Consider the following 19,161-nt stretch of genomic DNA (forward strand, 5'->3'; position numbering starts at 1 on the left):
ACACATTAACATACAGTTGTAAATGATGAACTGTCTTCACTTTACTATAGGGCACATAATAACATGTACTAAGGATGTATAGATATTTTAGGAATGTTTTACAAAGCATATGTTAAACATGAACAAACACATTTCCCAAATTACCGACAAGTAAAATTTATCATGTGGAAATAATGATCTGCAGATAATTTTTTAATATGTAATAATTGCTTAGAAATGGTTTGTTGTTCATGCCTTGGGCTAGAACAAAGATTTAACACATGATTTATGAAGTCTTAATACATGTTTAAAGAGATGTCCTATAACCATGAAAAAACTCAATTTATACCACTTTATAAATAATTTACAAATTATTTCCTACAATTTAAATTACATTATTTAATGATGAACAAACTCAAGTATAAATAATGTTTTAATGTGTTTTAAATAATGATTAAATGATTCTTAAATATTCTACAATGTTATTATAAATTATTTAATAATCATTAACCAATGTATATAAATGGTTTGTCTATGATTAGTTCTTTATCTAAAAATAGATTGTATATATTATATAACATCAGTTACAAATGAATTAATAATCATTTACAGATGTATTATACATGGCTTATTCATGAATAGTTTTACTACTTACTAATACCTTATAAATGATTTGTAACCGTAGTTATACAGGTTTTAGTAATAATTTACAAATGTCAACAAACAGGTTGTTAATGATTTGTTAATAGTCTACAAACTGGTTATAAATGTTTATAAATGCTTTATAATTGGTCATTACAAATGATTTAATAATCATTTGCAGATGTATTTAAATGGCTTATTAATGAATAGTTTACTATTTACTAATACCTTATAAATGATTTGTAACCATAGTTAAAGGTTATAGTAATCATTTACAAATGTCAACAAACAGGTTGTTAATGATTTGTTAATAGTCTACAAACTGCTTATAAACGTTTATAAATGCTTTATAACGGGTCATTATTGTAAAGTGCTACCAATAAAGTTGTGAGTTTTCTAATTAATTGATGAATTACTTGATTGTGAGCAATAGGCCTAACAGATGACAATCAGTTGCTGAGAGTCAAATAACATTACAATTTATCTGCTCAAAAAGAGGTTGCTTTAATCCGTGAATTTTTTTAAATATAATCTCATAAAATGATATTACACCCAAAAGAAGTACTGTGGCTTCTAGGTCAAGTTAACCTTTTCTCATCAGAATCACCTTACTGCCATTATGCAGTTACGTATACATGGAAATTGCTTTGGCACATGGCACAGCGACAATCATTAAACAATTAATCCAGGATTGCTGTACACACAGGAATCACAAGACTTTCATTAGCTTCTCCCTTTCCATCTCTCGCTTCCATCTCTGCATCTGAGGTCATGTGGTGCAGCAGAGCATTTGTCTTCTGGGTCAGCAGGTCGGTTGGCTCACATAACAAATGGAGGCGCTAATGAGCAGAGAGAAATAATGACATTACCCATTATTCCATGAAATGTCACATTTGGGGAATTTACATTCATTCGTAAGTCATTTAACATGAACAAACTTACCTGAATAATTATTATATAAACATTATGTGGCTAATAAAGCATGGACTTTTGTTCGTATAATATCAATCTATACAACTTTCCAATCTTTTTCAACTTTTCAACTCAATCTGTGCTTCAGTTTTAAGTCTGCAAGTGTCACGGTTTGAGTCAGGATGGAATGTAGGACCCAAGTGCAGGAGAGAGACGGAGGCTGAAGTGAACGGTTTTAAGTATTTATTAACTAAAGACAGGAAAACAAACAAGGAACTGAACTCAAGATCTATCTACACGCAACATGAGATAATGAACAAGCAAGGACATGGTGCAAACACAGGGATTAAATAGACAGGGAAATAATAAGACACAGGTGAACTCAACAGACAATCAACACTGGGATAGGCTGAGGGACTAAGAGGACACAGGATGAGAACATGACTAATCAACAGGGAGGTGAGACAAGACAGGTAACAGTAAATAAGCACAACAGGAAACAAGACTACAAAATAAAGGTACAGAACAGCATGGCAAAAACAACAGAGCAACATAAAAACAAGACTAGATACAGAACAGAACAAAGGAACAAAGTCCAAGACCTTATAAGGGCAGGAAGGTCTACATAACAAAGTCAGAGTACAAGGCCCGAGGAGCGGACCGTGACGGTACCTCCCCTCCACAGGACGACTTCCAGGCGTCCCAGAGCAGGAACGGGGGGGGGGGGGGCAGAGAAACGGGCCAGAACCTCCGGGGGGGAGGGGGGATCCGCCGCCAGGGCTCTGGCGCACACCGGTGCAGGAGGCGCAAGCGGCGGAGGACAGAGACCGGGCCAAAAGCCGGGGGGGGGACGCTGTCAGGGCTCTGCACACACTGGCGCAGAGGGCACAAGCAGGCAGGGACGGAGAAGACGGTTCGAGGCCAGAACAGCTGCCGGGGTCCTGCCGTCAGAACCCCAAAGCCACCAACCCGCGCCGGCCCACGAGACAGGGACCACCACCAGGAAGGGCAGGGGCCTAAGGATTGAGTGGCACGGGAGGGGGCGAAGGTCAAGGGACCCCAGGACAGGAGGGGTAGCGGCAGGGGAGACCCGGACAGCGGGCGCGGAACCGGAGGACCACGGTGGACCACGACAGAATGCTGGGCAGCGGTAAGCTGGGCAGCAGAGTGTTGGGCAGCGGAGGCTCCTGGATGCTGGGCAGCGGAGGCTCCTGGATGCTTGGCAGCGGAGGCTCCTGGATAATGGTCAGCGGCGAGCTGGGTGGCTCCTGGAAGCTCGGCAGCTGGCGGTGTGGGAAGCCAAGATGACGAAGACGCCCCCTCACCCGGTTCCCCCTGACGATTGCCAAAGGAGACCCAACAAACGAATGAAGCTGTCTCAACAAAGGCTGGCTCAGGGAACGCGGGGTCAACAGAGGTGCAGGATCGAAGAGAAGCAGAGGCAGACCATGGATTGTCTGCCATGGCAGTTGGTCTACTTGGCTGGCTTCAGACTGGCAATAAACTAAAGAACTGAACAAAACCTCTCTCCGCTGGGTCCAAATGGCTTGTTCATTCTGTCACGGTTTGAGTCAGGACGGAATGTAGGACCCAAGTGCAGGAGAGAGACGGAGGCTGAAGTGAACGGTTTTAAGTATTTATTAACTAAAGACAGGAAAACAAACAAGGAACTGAACTCAAGATCTAACTACACGCAACATGAGATAATGAACAAGCAAGGACATGGTGCAAACACAGGGCTTAAATAGAAAGGGAAATAATAAGACACAGGTGAACTCAACAGACAATCAACACTGGGATAGGCTGAGGGACTAAGAGGACACAGGAGGAGAACATGACTAATCAACAGGGAGGTGAGACAAGACAGGTAACAGTAACTAAGCACAACAGGAAACAAGACTACAAAATAAAGGTACAGAACAGCATGGCAAAATCATCCAAAATCTGGGAAGATTCTTTTGATACTGTCTGCATATGCCGAAGGCAAGGAGCTGTTCAGTGGTGTGTAGGCTACTATGCTGGTTATACATCCCCATCTTGAATCGATCAAATCACAATCTATAGCCTCATGAAACGATAGTTTCACATGTCCATCATCTATTAACTATTAGCATTGAGGCTATTTATGCTTGCTGGATAGCATTGTCCTAGCCCAAAAGTGATGTATTCTCAAATGAAAAAAGTGCTGACATACTTTACAGTAAAATCAATACTACAGTGTTGGTGCTATTCAAGGAGTGTAGGTTAATGAGTTGTTCCATTATTCACAGAAAATAGAGCAGCTCCAACATGTTTGAGACAAACATATGGGTATTTGGGGTCGTGGTCATATCTGCCATTGGGGGTCATCCCTATGTTCCCCGGGTTCTATGTTCCCCCACTAAGGTTAGGGTTGGGGTTAGGTTTAGGTTAGGTCCTGCAATTGTCTTCGAGATTCAAACAACACAGGTATCAGCATTGCATTTTTGAGACGGACCGTATACAGTGATATCTTTTTCTGTTCTAGTGCAAAACTATGTATTGTAGTGCAGGGACCTGCGACATCCACCATCTTATGAAAAATGAAGAAGTTACTTTGTTTTCTTTGTTAGCTGCTCTAATGCACACGTTACATAGATTCCTTATGTTATGATTATGACGGGTATATGAAGAGGCTGAGTGCAGGCTAGGTTTCTCTCCTGTGTGTGTGTGTGGGGGGGGGAAGAGTGTCGTGGTGTGATTGGATGATTATTAGGAGGGCGTGCCAGCAGCAGACGCATCCGTTCCTGATTGGTGGCCAGAGGGAGGCTTCAACTTTAAAAGGCTGTCAGCGGGCCGGCGACAGTGAACCTGTTCCTTCTCGACTTCCAACCCGTCCGTCCTTCTTCTGTGTTCTGTAGTAGCCATTTTGTGCATGTGAAGCCGAACAGATATGTAGCACTCGATCTCTGCAAACACTTGATCTAACCTATAGATCCAGATGCTTACAGCTCGATCCTAACTCGGCCTCGGCCGATTACTGTGGCCATCATCTTGTGATCTATTGTTCTCAGCTAAGAAGGGGGGGAACTATTATTATTATTTGTTTGAGCTTTGTTTTCCGATAGGGAGGTTAGTATTTGTATTTTGCTTTCTTTCGTGGGTAGGTAAGAGGTTTGTTTTCTAGTTTTGTTTTGTTGTAACTATTCCTCCGCCCCTGGCGAGTTTTGTAACCACTTTTGAGAATAAAAAGAGAAGATCGAAAAAGCAAACTGTTTGGACGGCGGTTCTTGGGAGTTGGGAAGGGCGGTCTTCCACATCATATGTTGCGTCTCGGTTCCCCTAGGCCGGGGCGTAACACTTAACCCTAGCTACTACCGAACATACTAGGGCATGACATCACTGTAGCTAAAATAATACAACATTCAAATCATGCTTTGTTTTCCATCTTATAGGGAGACATGTTGTCTGTTTGTAAATATTAACTTAGCTGGCCAATATCATTGGAATAGTAGAATGCCAATTCTGTTTTAGGGTGGATTTTCCCTTTAAAGAATATCAAAACTGACAGTTGCTGATGTTTGTGAACAGTTTGTTTCCTATTAGTAGTGATAGTGTTTACAAGGAAACTGCTGTTGAGATGAGATGAGAGATGTTGGTAGTTAGGCATACAATTATGGACTTAAGATGAGGCACCATGTTAGCAACAATTCTTTAGGCCCTCATCACCATATCACATTAATTCTGAAGACTTTAGTTAGCAGAGTAGGCACAAATAAGACAAGATGGTAATGTTGCCGAGTTGAATCAGTGTGGGGACTGCATGGGTACATTTCCATTCCACCTACAGAACATAATCCCCTGTCACAGTGTCTCTCAAATTAATTATTCCAAAATGTTACTACCTACTGTACTCTCACCTGGCGGAGGGTCCCTGGCACAGTGGTCAGTTTCATCAGTGCCCACCCTGGTACAATTACAATGGAGGAGAGCGCCAACATCCAGCCCATACCGTTGGCCCATTCTGGATAGATATACCAACGGTTGTAAGTTAGGGGCTGGTACTCCACTAAGGAACCTATGAAACAGAGCTGAGGGGAGAAAGGAAACAAAAAAGTTTTTGCGCCTATAAATGTTATGGATGTTTATTTTTTACAGACAGTTCTCTGACTTTACTTGTAATTTAAATTCAAATGCTGTGAATTGTTTTAGATTGCTTAGAGGCTTAACTCATTTACTGCCAAGGACGACTTATGACGAGACATCGTCCAATATCCAATTCTGCCAAGGACGACTTAGACAACTTTTAGTTTTTGAATCGTTTTATAAAAGATTGCGCTGTTCTCTATCACCCGAGTGATCAGTTTCACTTTCTACTCACCCGGATCCGGAAATAACGTCATCCGAAGATTTCCGCCTCCGTCCACTTCAGGTTTAGCTTTTTCATGAAAACAGCTCTATCTTGAGTTGACTTTTTTTGCCCTGCATTTCGTGAGACATGCTATTTTCGCGGTTGGATAGTTTTTCCTCTGGGTGACGCACACTGGTCCCGGGTGTGTTTACAAACAGTCGGATGATATGTGTATCCAATATGATCATTGGATACACATTTTCTGTGGCCAGTTAAAAAGGAAAGAAAAGCGTGCATTTTGGGTGAGAGATGATATATTCATATATATATCCTATATTACATTGGAGAGAAGTCCCGTCATAATTTTCCCATCTCATTGTTTCGCACTAAACACAACAACAACATATCACATGTCACTAACAACACAAGCCACAGCGTGCGCAATTAATTTATGGGTGGCGTAGGCTACTTTTCATTGCTCACCACACATTTGCCTCCTCGGAGCATAATTAATTGCGGCCAGCACAAACTCACAACATTACGGGTCGACCATGTTGTTCCCTAGCGTCAGCACCGACCACCGCCGAGCGAAACCGAAACACAGCGAGCCAACGCTGTGCTCCATTCTCTCACACACACACACACACACACACACACACACACACACACACAGCTTTCGTGGGTCTTTGCGAAATCCCGAAGTGGAGTTTTGGTCATTGGAACGGTGATGCACGTCACCCGTTTGTGAAGTGGGTATTTTCAAACCTTGGAGTGGATTTAGGGGAGCGTCAGAATGTTTGTGTTGGAGTGCCTCAGTGCGGCTGCAGAGTTCATGTGAAACCTCTTGCATGCGTGGCTGCGATGTTTCGTGGGGGTCCAAAAGGGTCCGTGATGTTTCACGGGGGTCCCAACACTCCCTGGGGGTCCACGGGTCCCCCATGTATTATTTAAAAAAAAAGAAAAACAAAATGAAAACATTCTTTTTTTAACTTTGTTTTTGGACATTTTTATCCCACAACGCTTTTGTGGGTCTTTGCGAAATCCCAAAGTGGAGTTTTGGTCATTGGAACGGAGATGCACGTCACCCCTTTGTGAAGTGGATATTTTCAAACCCTAGAGTGGATTTAGGGGAGCATCACAGTGTTTGTGTTGGAGCGCCTCAGTGCGGCTGAAGAGTTCATGTAAAACCTCTTGCATGCGTGGCTGTGGCTTTACAGTTTTCCATTTCCCTTTGCCGTGTCTGTAGGTCTCCAGGGACCCCCAAAGGTCTCCAGGGAACCCCCAAGGGTCTCGCGGGACCCTCAAGGGCTCCGCTAAGTTTCGCGGGGGTCCGAAGGGCTCCACGATGATTCGCGGGTGTCCCAAGACTCAGAGGAGTCCGCGGAAAGAGGGGAGCACAGGTCACTCAGCGTTGCCATGTCCTCTGATTATACGCGCATTTGCCTTACTTTTCACCACAGCGTTGCCATGTCTGAAAATCATAAGCGACTTTGCCCTACTTTCACACAATACTCTCTCTCACACTGTGAGGTGGCTCTAAGGTGGATCTGCGATGCGAAGTGGACGACGTGTCACACTAGAAGTTCGGGCCGCTACGCGGCCCGAGCGTCTAGTATACTACAAGAGAAGGGGCCATTGCGGTTGGAATTTTTTCTCTCTCGGCGATGCACACAAAACGGCCGGACAAGCAATCATGATGAATATACATTTTCTGTGACCAGTTGAAAGGTAAAAAAAAACCCAAAAATTGTTGGCAGTGGGCATACACAGCCAGAAATAAGTCTGGCAGTGAATGAGTTAAACTATGGATATGGGGCATTTCCAAGCAAGACTGACATTATTCCAAAAAGAGCAGGCTATTGGTTTTCAATCAAGCCATCTACTCAGGGACTATTTCTGTTTCTGAGACGGGACATAAGGTGAATACAATTATCTGAATGTGGATAAAGTCTTTGTCACCAGGACCACAGTTGTGAACCACTGCTACAGATAATATTGCTTCAACTCACCAATGAGACCAAGGGGGTGAGATAGAGCCAGCAGAGTTTGAACATGGGATTGGGGCGCACGCCTGTCATGTCATGTATGATGCCACACATACGATCTGCTCCTGATTCAGAATTTGGTACAGGGTTATGGATAAAGGTTAGCTGTTGAAATGTTTGGACACTGCGATTGCTTGTGAATGACTTTCTGAAATAGAATACCCACCAAATATCCAGCCCAAAGCCAGGGACTCAAACACAGCAAGAAAGAGAAGGCAGGCTCCATTGCAGGCATAGTAGTCAAATAGCTGGAACACATACATCCCCCCCTGGTGGCAAGAGACATGAGGTGTGATTGCAATTTGCAACAACGTTTTTTTTCCCTGTTGTTTGGTGTTCAAACATTAGGTCACACCCATGGGTCATTAGTTGAATTAGTTTTCCTAGGGTGCAGTTGAGATCTGAGTTTAAGTTTTCTTTCTTTTGGTGTCAGCATTTCTGACCTCTGGGAACAGTGTTGGGCTATATTACTTAGGAGAGTAATATGTTACTTATCACTTATTACTCCTTTGAAAAGTAATAATATTATATTACTTATTACTTGGAATCAAGAGTAATATATTACGTATTACTTTATATTACTTTCCCCGCGCCCCCCGCAAAAGAAAAGACGTGTACAGTTTTTTGCCTTTTAGAACTGAATCCAATTTAATGGAAAAATAGAAAACAGTCAACAGTCTTTATCCCTTTAAGTATTTTGCTGCTGCAAATTCCATATTTGGAATTGGAACAATAATTATCCTTACAGGAACAACATCAATCTGAACTGCACACACTGGCTGCAGCCTCTCAAAAACTGAAACAATAAAGTAAACTTTTTGAACATTTCTTAACCTTTTCAACATATCTTACACCAGTCAATATTAATTAGCCAAAGTGCAAGGGGGGAGGAGAGAGGAGAGGAGATATAGAGCAGTGGTTCTCAAACTTTTTCATGTCAAGGACCCCCAAATTGACACTTATTAGTCCGCGGATCCCCATTTCAAAAGATATGCCAGGGACCCCCATAAGAGAAGATTTTTTACGGCTCTAGCAGTGATTCTCAACCATTTTAATTTCAAGGACCCCCAGTTTGACATGCATTAGGGCTACAGACCCCCATGTAATGGCATTTCTATCACTTGGACCGCAATTTCTATTGTAAAATCTATGTCAATTTAACTCTGAGAGTGTACAAATGGAACCAAATGGACCCGTTAGGGTCCATTTGGTTCCATTTGTACACTCTCAGAGTTACAGACCCATAAGGGTCCATTTGGTGCCTATAATCTATCATTTAGCTGGGGACCCCCTGGAACTCCCTCAAGGACCCCTGGGGGTCCCCGGACCCCACTTTGAGAACCAATGATATAGAGGAGAGAAGAGGAGAGGAACACTGTTTCCTCTCCTCATCAGCAGTTCGTTTCCACGACCACCAGACAAGTGACGCAGGGGGACTTCTGAAAGGGCCATGCCGAAAAAAGGTTGCTTTATTCGGATACAATGGGTGTCTGCCTGCCCCTGCCGGTTCTCTGAAATTTTATTTTTAAATAGGCTCTGTCATGATTAATTGACCATATATATGAAGTTAAACAACTAAATTCTATCCGAACGATATCTTATAAGTAAATTCCGTGCCTCAAAATAGAAGTTTGAGAGCTTTTTGAAGTTGAAGACGGCAAAGGAAAAACACGACGCAGCGGTCGCATACGGGTCATGCGCTACGTCATAACTGTGCGCAGGCTGCGTGCTAAAAAGAACTGATCTGCAAGCTAAAAAGCATCTCTGTTGACGTAGGTTGATAGCTTGTAGATCTACTCTATTTTTGCATGATGCGACAACTTGCCTCTACGAGAGACGGAGAGAGAGAGTAAATGAATGAATGAGCAACAAAAAAGACGCTTGTCATCAGTAACGAGTAACGAGGCCTTTTTTGACCGAGTAATATGGTATTATATTACCGTTTTAGCAGATAATACCTTACTTTACTCGTTACTGGGAAAAGTAATAATATTACAGTAATATATTATTATTAATTCGTTACTACCCAACACTGTCTGGGAAGAATATTAGTGGTCACCCACGGTGCAAGATTTTAATGTTGCTACTATTATGAACCTCTCTATCCCACCTTTGAGCACATTCTCAATATTGCCAATGGCATTTTAAAATGCATTTTAGTTTTTTTTTGTGGTGGTCACTTTGCTACTATGATGCCTACTTGGCAACAGGCAGGCATTGTTAACTTGTTACCTGCCAAACTATGCTGCTGTGTAGTATTAGATGCGGATTGGCCTTTATGCATAAGAAGAAGAAAAAATAAAATAAATACTGACCTCAGTGACCATGAGAAGCTGGGAGAAGAAGCAGATAATACAGAATAAGAGAAGGAAGATCTCCCGTCGCCCTGTCCTACGCAGCACTGTGGGAAACATATCTGTAATGGATGTCATCACCACCTCCATTGTAACAAACTAAAAAAAACACAATGAGAATGAGAGTGAATAACTTCAATGACTTATATGGGTACATTGTATACTTTAATGCCTGATTTATACTTGTTTGCGCACCAGAAATAGCAGATAGCAGATACAAACTCTTACAACACTTTGCATCATCAGGCTTTAGATGGACTAACCCAAACACCCACTTATTTGATCTTAGGTTTGTCACAAAGACACCAAATAGAGGTGAAGGTTTTGAAGGTTCGAAGGGTGCTGGGTTGACACGGTCCTTCTATGCCATGGTTTATAGACATTAATAGCCAAAATATTGTGGTCAGTTTGTCATGTATTGCATTGGGCACAGAATTGCAAGAAGCTCATGGTTGGTCCAATCACTCATCATGATATACATTTATCTGACAATTCAGACGGGGAGCAATTACTTCACAGGTCTTGTGGGACTCTCGTGTAGGCCTATGTTTTTTATTTTGGGTAATATTTCATCAAGATTAATAAAAACAAGACTCAAAGAGGCTAAAGGCGCTATAAGGCTATTTGATTGTTTTTAAAAGCAGTTTAAAAGTTATGAAATTGGCCATTAAGGTAAAGGGGTAGTACAAAGTTCCAAAGCCACACTAGTAGAATCCTCACATAGCAGGGCTAAATGACAACGATTTGAGCTATTCCTAGATCCTTGCAACTAAGGGGGATAAACATGTAATGGTTGACTTTAGCCTGGTAAACCCCTCCCTCCGGATATTTCCTTTCCATTTGATATCAGGAGTGAGTCTGGCCTGCAGGGCTGTCTGGGCGTTTCTGCGCAGTTCATAACATGAACTCTCCAATCAGCGTCCTCGCTCATTGTTCTGTGATTGACAGCGGAGGTAGGCCCATCAGGTGGAACCCGAGTGAACCCGAATGGAGCCGAGTGCAGCCGACAAAAATGGAACAGGCCGCCATTGAAATTCTGTCCGCTGTTTTTGGTTTCGGTTTTAAAACTTTAAAACGCTCTCAAACTTCTTTTTTGAGGCACGGAATTTACTTTTAAGATATCGTTCGGATAGAATTTAGTTGTTTAACTTAATATATGTGGTCAATTAATCATGACAGAGCCTATTTAAAAAAACATAGAACCGGCAGGGGGCGGGCAGTGACACGCATGTATCCGAATAGAGCAACCTATTTTCGGCATGGCCCTTTCTAAAGTCCCCCTGCGTCACGTTGATTGGTGGTCGGGGAAACTAACTGCTGTTTGGCTGAAGGGGTTGTCAGTCAACGGTAACCAGCTCCAGCCCACAGCCAAATTGCCCATATAGGTCTGCAGGCCAGACCAATTCCTGAAATCAAATGCAAATGAGATTTACGGAATGGGGGGGGGGGGGGGGGGGTTTACCAGGCTAGGTTGACTTGAGGGTAGCGCTGGAGGAAAGGTCATGGGGTTAACAAAATTAGGTTCTTAACCGTTAAGATGTTGGCTTTCCATGCGGGAGACCGACATTAGATTGCCGGGCGTTACACACAGCAAATTCCATGGCAACCCAGCCTATGGCAACCATCAGATTATGGAGTTATTTAACACTTCAATTCAATAACTTACCCTACCTTTAAAAGAAACTGGTCAAATTAATGTAACAGGCTATCAAAATAATCACTGTACACTGTGTGTGTGTGTGTGTATGTGTATGTGTATGTGTATGTGTATGTGTATGTATATATATATATATATATATATATATATATATATATATATATATATATATATATACACATTATGTTTAAATATATATATTTTCAAAGCAGAATAAAGTGCAAGTGGGCCTATAGGTTACATGGCAAAAGTCACTAGCCCAAAACCACAACATTGAGCAGTTCTGATTTTATATAAGTACTAAAAGTGATTTCACAACAACCACTACGACCCAAATATATGTATTTCCGTATCAAATGTAATCTTCCATTTGTATATCACCTGTGAATCCAGACCCAAGAGAATGATCATGAAAAAGAAACAGACAGCCCATAGCTGAGGTAGGGGCATCATGGCTATTGCCTGAGGGTATGCGATGAAGGCCAGGCCTGGACCTGAAAACAGAAACATAACACTGTAGATCATTACCATTTGTCATTGTTATCCAACCATGAGCCGGTGTATGAGTCTGAGTCACAGCAAAGGCCTGATGTAACAAGGCTGCCAGTGTCTCCTCAGATGTGAATTCTACCAAATCATCACTGGCAGTGACAATTCAGTGCACAGTGGCACTTGTACTGAGTGGTCAGCTGGCATATAACCCCTAACATAATCTAACCAACTCACAGAGAATACATCTTTCATGACCTTCTGCTGCTAGCTTACTTGCTGCTTCCTGAGTCGTTGCTTGAATAATCCCACACACAATGTGTGTGGGATTATTCTTGTGTCTGGGAGTCTATATGACTTCCGAATGGATTACATCTTTATATCATATACATGCACTTTTACCTTAGCGCTAGGTATACTCTTGGTTGCTTGTTTTTGCAGGAAATGCACTTAAGACTTCTGGTGATTAGTAGTTTCGTTCCCTACCTATGTTGAATGCACTTATTGTAAGTCGCTTTGTCTGCTAAATGACTGTAATGTAATGTAATATACGTAGACATTGTGACTTGCAGTAGGCTACCTGACTCTGCCACTTCATCAATGGGAACACCCTGCTCGTGAGCCATGAATCCCAGCACTGAGAAGACGGCAAATCCAGCTACTATGCTAGTGGCACCGTTCAGCAAACACAGATATAGGGAGTCTCTGCAAAACATAATAAAAATTATAGTCTTTAGCTTCAGTTTTGACCTCACTATAATGCAAAACAGCTGTATTCTGAACATTAGCACAGTTTTTACAACAAGTAGGCCTAGTCATTATGGAGTATAGATACAGATATAGTTATGTGTTCACAGCCACCCATTGTTCTTATTGCTATGGATACCAAGTAACCAACGCAACTTCAAACAATCCATTTTGAACAAACTTGCCTGTAGCAGTTGTTGTTGTACATGTTGTAGCTCCCTAGAACAGTTAAGGCACCCAACCCTACATTGTAAGAGAAGAAGACCTGGCCAACAGCTTCCATCCACACCTGTTCTGACAAAAGTAGCAATGAGAGATGCATGCATAAAGCCATTCATTTAACCTCCCCTATAATGTTTGAATTTATTGTATTCAGCTTAAAATTTCAGATCATAATCTGCTACCTGTGGGTTGGTGAGATGTGAGGGTTCAGGAAGGAGGTAGTACACAATGCCTTGTAGAGCCCCCGGTAGAGTGAGTCCACGGATCAGAAGAATCAATAACATTGCATAGGGGAGGGTAGCGGTGAAATATACCACCTGGAAATGATGGGTTATTATTGCATCTACAAAGATCTTAACACATTTACCGCCAATCACGAGATATCTCGGGATATCAAATCCACCCGTTAACCGCCTAACCCGAGATATCTCGCGATAGGGTCTTTTTTGTGGTTTAATAAACGATCGTTCTGTTCTCTGTACCATCCTTGATCATTTTCTCTTCCCATTCGCTTTCCGCTCATCCTATGTGAAAATATCCATAAACCGTTTCCTGTTTCCGGTTCTATCTTGAGTAAACAGGTTTTGCCCTGGTTTTGGCCAGACAGCATAGTTTTCACATGGTATAAAAGACAAACGGAAAGCTCCGGTTATATCTTATTTTCTCTGGACGACGAACAGTTATCGCCTTTGTGTTTACCAACGGTCTGACACGCGATCATGATATATATAAATGTCCTCTGGCCAGCGGGGGGGGGGGGGGGGGGGGGGGATACGTGCAATATTGCCGGATATGGTGCCTGCAGCCTGGTTGCGATGGTGAAAACTAACTCAAGACAGCTCGCCTCAGAAAACTTAACCCTTTGGGAGCTGGTACATGGATCGTGTTTATTTACACACACCAATGACACGGTACGACGGCGGATCAAAATGGATATACCATTTCTGTGACCGGTTGAAAAGGTTATAAAACACAAATCGCTGGGACTGGGTGAGTATATTATGAATAAATTATGTTAGAATGTGTTTAATAGTGAATACTATAGTGGTAGAATGACTTCATCAGTATTGTATGTGTGCACAATAATACCTTTCCAGTTGACCTGACTCCTTTCCAAATACAAAAGTAGCAGATTATCCACATAGTAATGAGGCATAACACAATCTCCCATCTGATGCTGCCCACCTCTTCAATACCTCCTGAGATAGCCAGCACTCGTCGCCTGGACAGAAAGACAGATTGTGCAAAGAAGATGCATTTTTTTAGTGTCTGGCTGAAATGGCGGATAATATGAAAGCCTCCACTAATACAACTATAGTTGTCCATCAATGTCAGTTTTACATGTGTGATAACTGAATATTCAAAGGAAGGCAATTTCACCACTTTTAAGTAATTTTTCACAGTCACAAATGTATACTCTTCAACAATCCTCCACATGAAAGTGCATGTTAGATGTATTAGCATACAGTGTTTCATTTCTAATAGAAGCATACGGTAAGTCAAAGTTACTTTTCTTATTTAGTAATGTTACAATATAAAAAATAGAGCTCTTTATCACAGTGTACAACCCTGGCCTGTAGTGCAAAGGATTTAGGGAGCAGGAACAGAATGCAAAGTATCTAGAATCATCTCTTATAAACATACTCCCAGAATTCTGTGGCAGCAGAGGTGGTGTTGGTCTGGTTAGCCCATTTGTTGAAACCATTTTGTGATGAGAAGTTTACACAATTATCTGATGGAGTAGAGAGAACATATTTAACTTGGTTATCATAACAATGATGATAATAGCATGAACTAGAAATGTTGTTCCTGAAGAAACAATGTGGGCTCGCTTTAAAGCCAAAAAACTGTAGTTTTAGTACAATTTTAGTTTCACTTGGTATCTCTGTCTTTGTGTTGTGTGTGGGTGCAGACTTGCCTCCGGTTGATCAGATCGGGAGCACCTGTTATCATTCTACTAATTGTCATCAGTTAAACACCTGCTTGAATAAGCTGATGGTAGTAAGGGGAAGGAGGGATATAAGGGGCAGGAGTGATGGGTGCGGGGTGCTTCCCCCTGGCTCCAGTGAGCTTGTAGATTAGCTAATTACTATGGTTTAAAGTGTGTGTGTGAGAGAGAGGGGGTATGGGGTGTGGGGGTGGAGGGAGTTGTGTGGGGTTATGTTGACCAATACACACCATTAGTGTTAAATTGGAGCTTGAAATTGACAAAATGATTGCCATCAAAATTTCACCCATTTACACACCGATGGCAGAGGAAACCATGCAAGGCACCTGCTCATCGGGAGCAACTAGGGGTTCAGCATCTTGCTCAAGGACACTTCGACACTCATTCTGGGGGAGCCCGGGATCGAACTGTGAGCCTCGCAGTTGCCATCCGGCCGCTCTACCGGCCACTCTACCCCTGAGCCACTGCCGCCACCTCTACTCACACTTTCCAAAGACTGTCAAGCTTTTCCCAAAATAGCAGATCTACAAGCTCATCACTTCAATAGTGTGTTCGCTGCTGCTGCAGCGAGCCCACAATAACAATAGCTATAGTGTGCTCGCTGCTGCTGCAGCGAGCCCACAATAATGTAGAACATCAATAGTGTGCTCGCTGCTGCTGCTGGTTATAAAGCATGGGATTATTGAATAGTTACATTAGAAGCATGGCATAGTAGTCCATGAGCCAGAGCCCCAAAATTGAGCAAAAATTATCGAAAGAGTGGGCAAAACCAAACCTATATTAAATTGTTCATAGGGTCAATACGAGTAAATAAATATATGATAACCTTTCCACAGGAGCAGCTTTTTCATGGTTATCACACATTTTGTTATTTTCCCCATACGTACATGACAGGTGAAAAAATGACAAAATTTAAAAAAGAGTTATCATAATGAAACTTCCTGAGTTGATTACTTACATGAAGACAATGATTTATCGTATTACAAGTTTTCTGAAATTGTATATTTAAATATGCAAATTAGGCATAGGAAAATATGCCCAAATTTGCATAACTTTCCAGAATCAACATTGGACAAAGCCAGAGTCAACATACTTATTTCATTTTGTTAAGATGTTGGATTCAAAGGTTTTTAACGAGGGAATATTCAATATCTGCTCAATTTTGGGGCTCTGGCTCATGGACTAAATGCCTAATTTGCATATTTAAATATACAATTTCAGAAAACTTGTAATACGATAAATCATTGTCTTCATGTAAGTAATCAACTCAGGAAGTTTCATTATGATAACTCTTTTTTAAATTTTGTCATTTTTTCACCTGTCATGTACGTATGGGGAAAATAACAAAATGTGTGATAACCATGAAAAAGCTGCTCCTGTGGAGAGGTTATCATATATTTATTTACTCGTATTGACCCTATGAACAATTTAATATAGGTTTGGTTTTGCCCACTCTTTCGATAATTTTTGCTCAATTTTGGGGCTCTGGCTCATGGACTATAGAATGGAAAGGGATGTGGACTATCTGATCAGATAGGCTTTCAAGTGATATATCAAATGTGATATGGGACTATGCATATAGCCTCAGTTTGAGACGGTTAGGTGAAATATACTGTACGATGTCTTACCTGTGTTCCAGAGGTTGTTACAACTAGCCCAAGGGAGCTGGGAGCTGAAGGATGAGACGAGGTAGAACAACCCCCAGGCCAAAATAATAATATAAGACACACAGCCGTAGAAAAGAATCAGCTGCCCTGCATACCCTATACCTGTTGGGCAAAATGTAAATCATTTTGACTGGTCAGCTTTGCACATAGGCCTACACTTGGAGTTGGTAGGTAGGCCATGAGATATAACTAAATTATACTAGTGGCAAATAACACAGAGAACAGAAAATACATACGGAAATGTGTGATTTATTATGCACATTAGTTGCACTGATTAAAATACACATTTGCAGCAAATCAGTGTACACACACACACACACACACACACACACACACACACACACACACACACACACACACACACACACACACACACACACACACACACACACACACACACACACACACACACACACACACACACCTTATAAAAGATCTTCGGTGACACAGTAGAGAACACTGTTATGGGTCCATCATGTGACACACACTTGTGTACATATTGATTTGTTTTAAATGTACCAAAGAATGTAATCTTGGGTTCAGCTAGGCCACTACTGTATTGTCAATGTTTACCTTGTACTCAAAACAAGGCGATATTTCAGTTTTGGAGGAACATTAACGGGAACATTTTACTAGTATTTATATTGTAATTAGAATTCAATTAACATTTACAATTGCATTTAGTTTAGTTTAACTATTAGTTCCAAATACTACTGAATTACATATCTAGATTTTCACACATGTATATCTCACGTTGTAACAATAAGAATTACAACCATTCAAAGTCTGTTCAAATGTTTGCTATTGCTGTTTAGACTTTATAATTGACCAGCCCCTCTGGCATGAGACCAAGCATAATGTTTTATTCCATTCGGTGAATCCAATTAGCTGATTAAAGGGTAAAGTGGGTTGTGATTTTTGGTATTTACTGTAGCCAGTGTGACCTAAAGACAAAAACATCACCTTTATGCCTTGACCACCACCAATGCAACCATCAAATCCCTTTTCATCTTGACTGTGGAAAACAGTAGATGTCCAACATTGGTGCTATCGTTTTGAATTACCTTCTGCCAGTGGACACAACTTTCTCCAGCAAGTGACACCCCCCTCCTGGGTGAACTGGCCCATGGAGGTCTCAATAAGGAACAGGGGTACACCACATGTTGCCACAGATATCAGGTATGGCAACAGAAATGCACCTGAATTACACAAAGCATCACTACCTTGAATAAATCATGAAGGGTTAAACATTTAAAAAAAGGTTGGCAAATGAGTTGTTCTCAACAGACTTACCTCCTCCATTTTTGTAGCAGAGATATGGGAATCGCCACACATTGCCTAGGCCGACAATATCCCCCGCTACAGCCAGGAAAAATTCCACGTTGCTGCCCCAATGTCCTCTTTCTTCAATTATTACCTCTTCTGCCCGTTCAGCTGTGCATCTTTTCGACATTTCCAGCAGCTTTGTCTAGGTCTTAGTTTATATCTTTCCTATAGTCCTTCTCTTTGTCCCGGTTTTTCTCTCTGAATGTTGGTGTCTATCAGATCTACAGTGTGCCTTAAAAACACAAGATTGAGTGATTTATTACAAAATAGCAGGGAAAACGTCACAATCACAACACTAAACATGATGTGACACCAAACATGATAAGGACGACAAGGACTGACTGGGGAACAAGGCTAATTAACACATGAGGGCTGATTACACATGAAACACCTGGGGAAGACATGAACATAGAACCATGAAAACTAGAACAAGAACATAACATAGAAATACAATACCTAGACAAGACAGGCAAAGTCTACAAGGCTCTAAAAATGTGTAGCTTACACATTCTACACATTCAGTTTGTATCAACAAGATGTAGCATGGGTACATCTTTCAGAGGCCTACAGTGGGTTAATCTTAGTCTGGACTCAGTTTCAGCTGACAGCACTAAAGTTCAGTTTCCAGGGCAGGAAAATACCCCATTTCCAATGAACAATTTCAACAATGATGTTCTTCAACTTCTTTCAGACCAAGCCGAGAGAGAGACAAACACCCCCACTTTAAAATTGCTTTAAACAAGAACGTATGACATAGATGTCAAGTTGAACGGAGACCTGGCAGTGGCTGGATGTCTGTGGGAGGCGTTTTTTTTAGGGCAGGTTATAGTATGGCATGTGGTGGATTGTTGGTCTGTGTGATGT

The 19,161-nt window shown here is 41.6% G+C and overlaps 1 protein-coding gene across 1 annotated transcript; it reads right to left on the bottom strand.

The window, feature by feature from the left end:
• Positions 1-1,116: 1,116 nt before the first annotated feature.
• LOC308079609 (sodium- and chloride-dependent GABA transporter 2-like) lies at positions 1,117-18,424 on the bottom strand (the record flags this gene model as incomplete). The annotated part of the gene is made up of 14 exons (XM_080421160.1): positions 1,117-1,460; positions 5,412-5,582; positions 7,852-7,952; positions 8,054-8,156; positions 10,203-10,340; positions 12,280-12,392; positions 12,968-13,092; positions 13,320-13,423; positions 13,539-13,673; positions 14,446-14,578; positions 15,001-15,088; positions 16,933-17,073; positions 18,036-18,170; positions 18,265-18,424. 14 exons carry the CDS (start codon positions 18,422-18,424, stop codon positions 1,302-1,304), a joined length of 1,806 nt encoding a protein of 601 aa, XP_080277286.1. The 3' UTR covers positions 1,117-1,301.
• Positions 18,425-19,161: the final 737 nt, after the last annotated feature.

This window comes from Gymnoscopelus braueri (assembly GCF_963280865.1).
Source record: "Gymnoscopelus braueri genome assembly, chromosome: 23".
Taxonomy (NCBI): Eukaryota; Metazoa; Chordata; class Actinopteri; order Myctophiformes; family Myctophidae; genus Gymnoscopelus; species Gymnoscopelus braueri.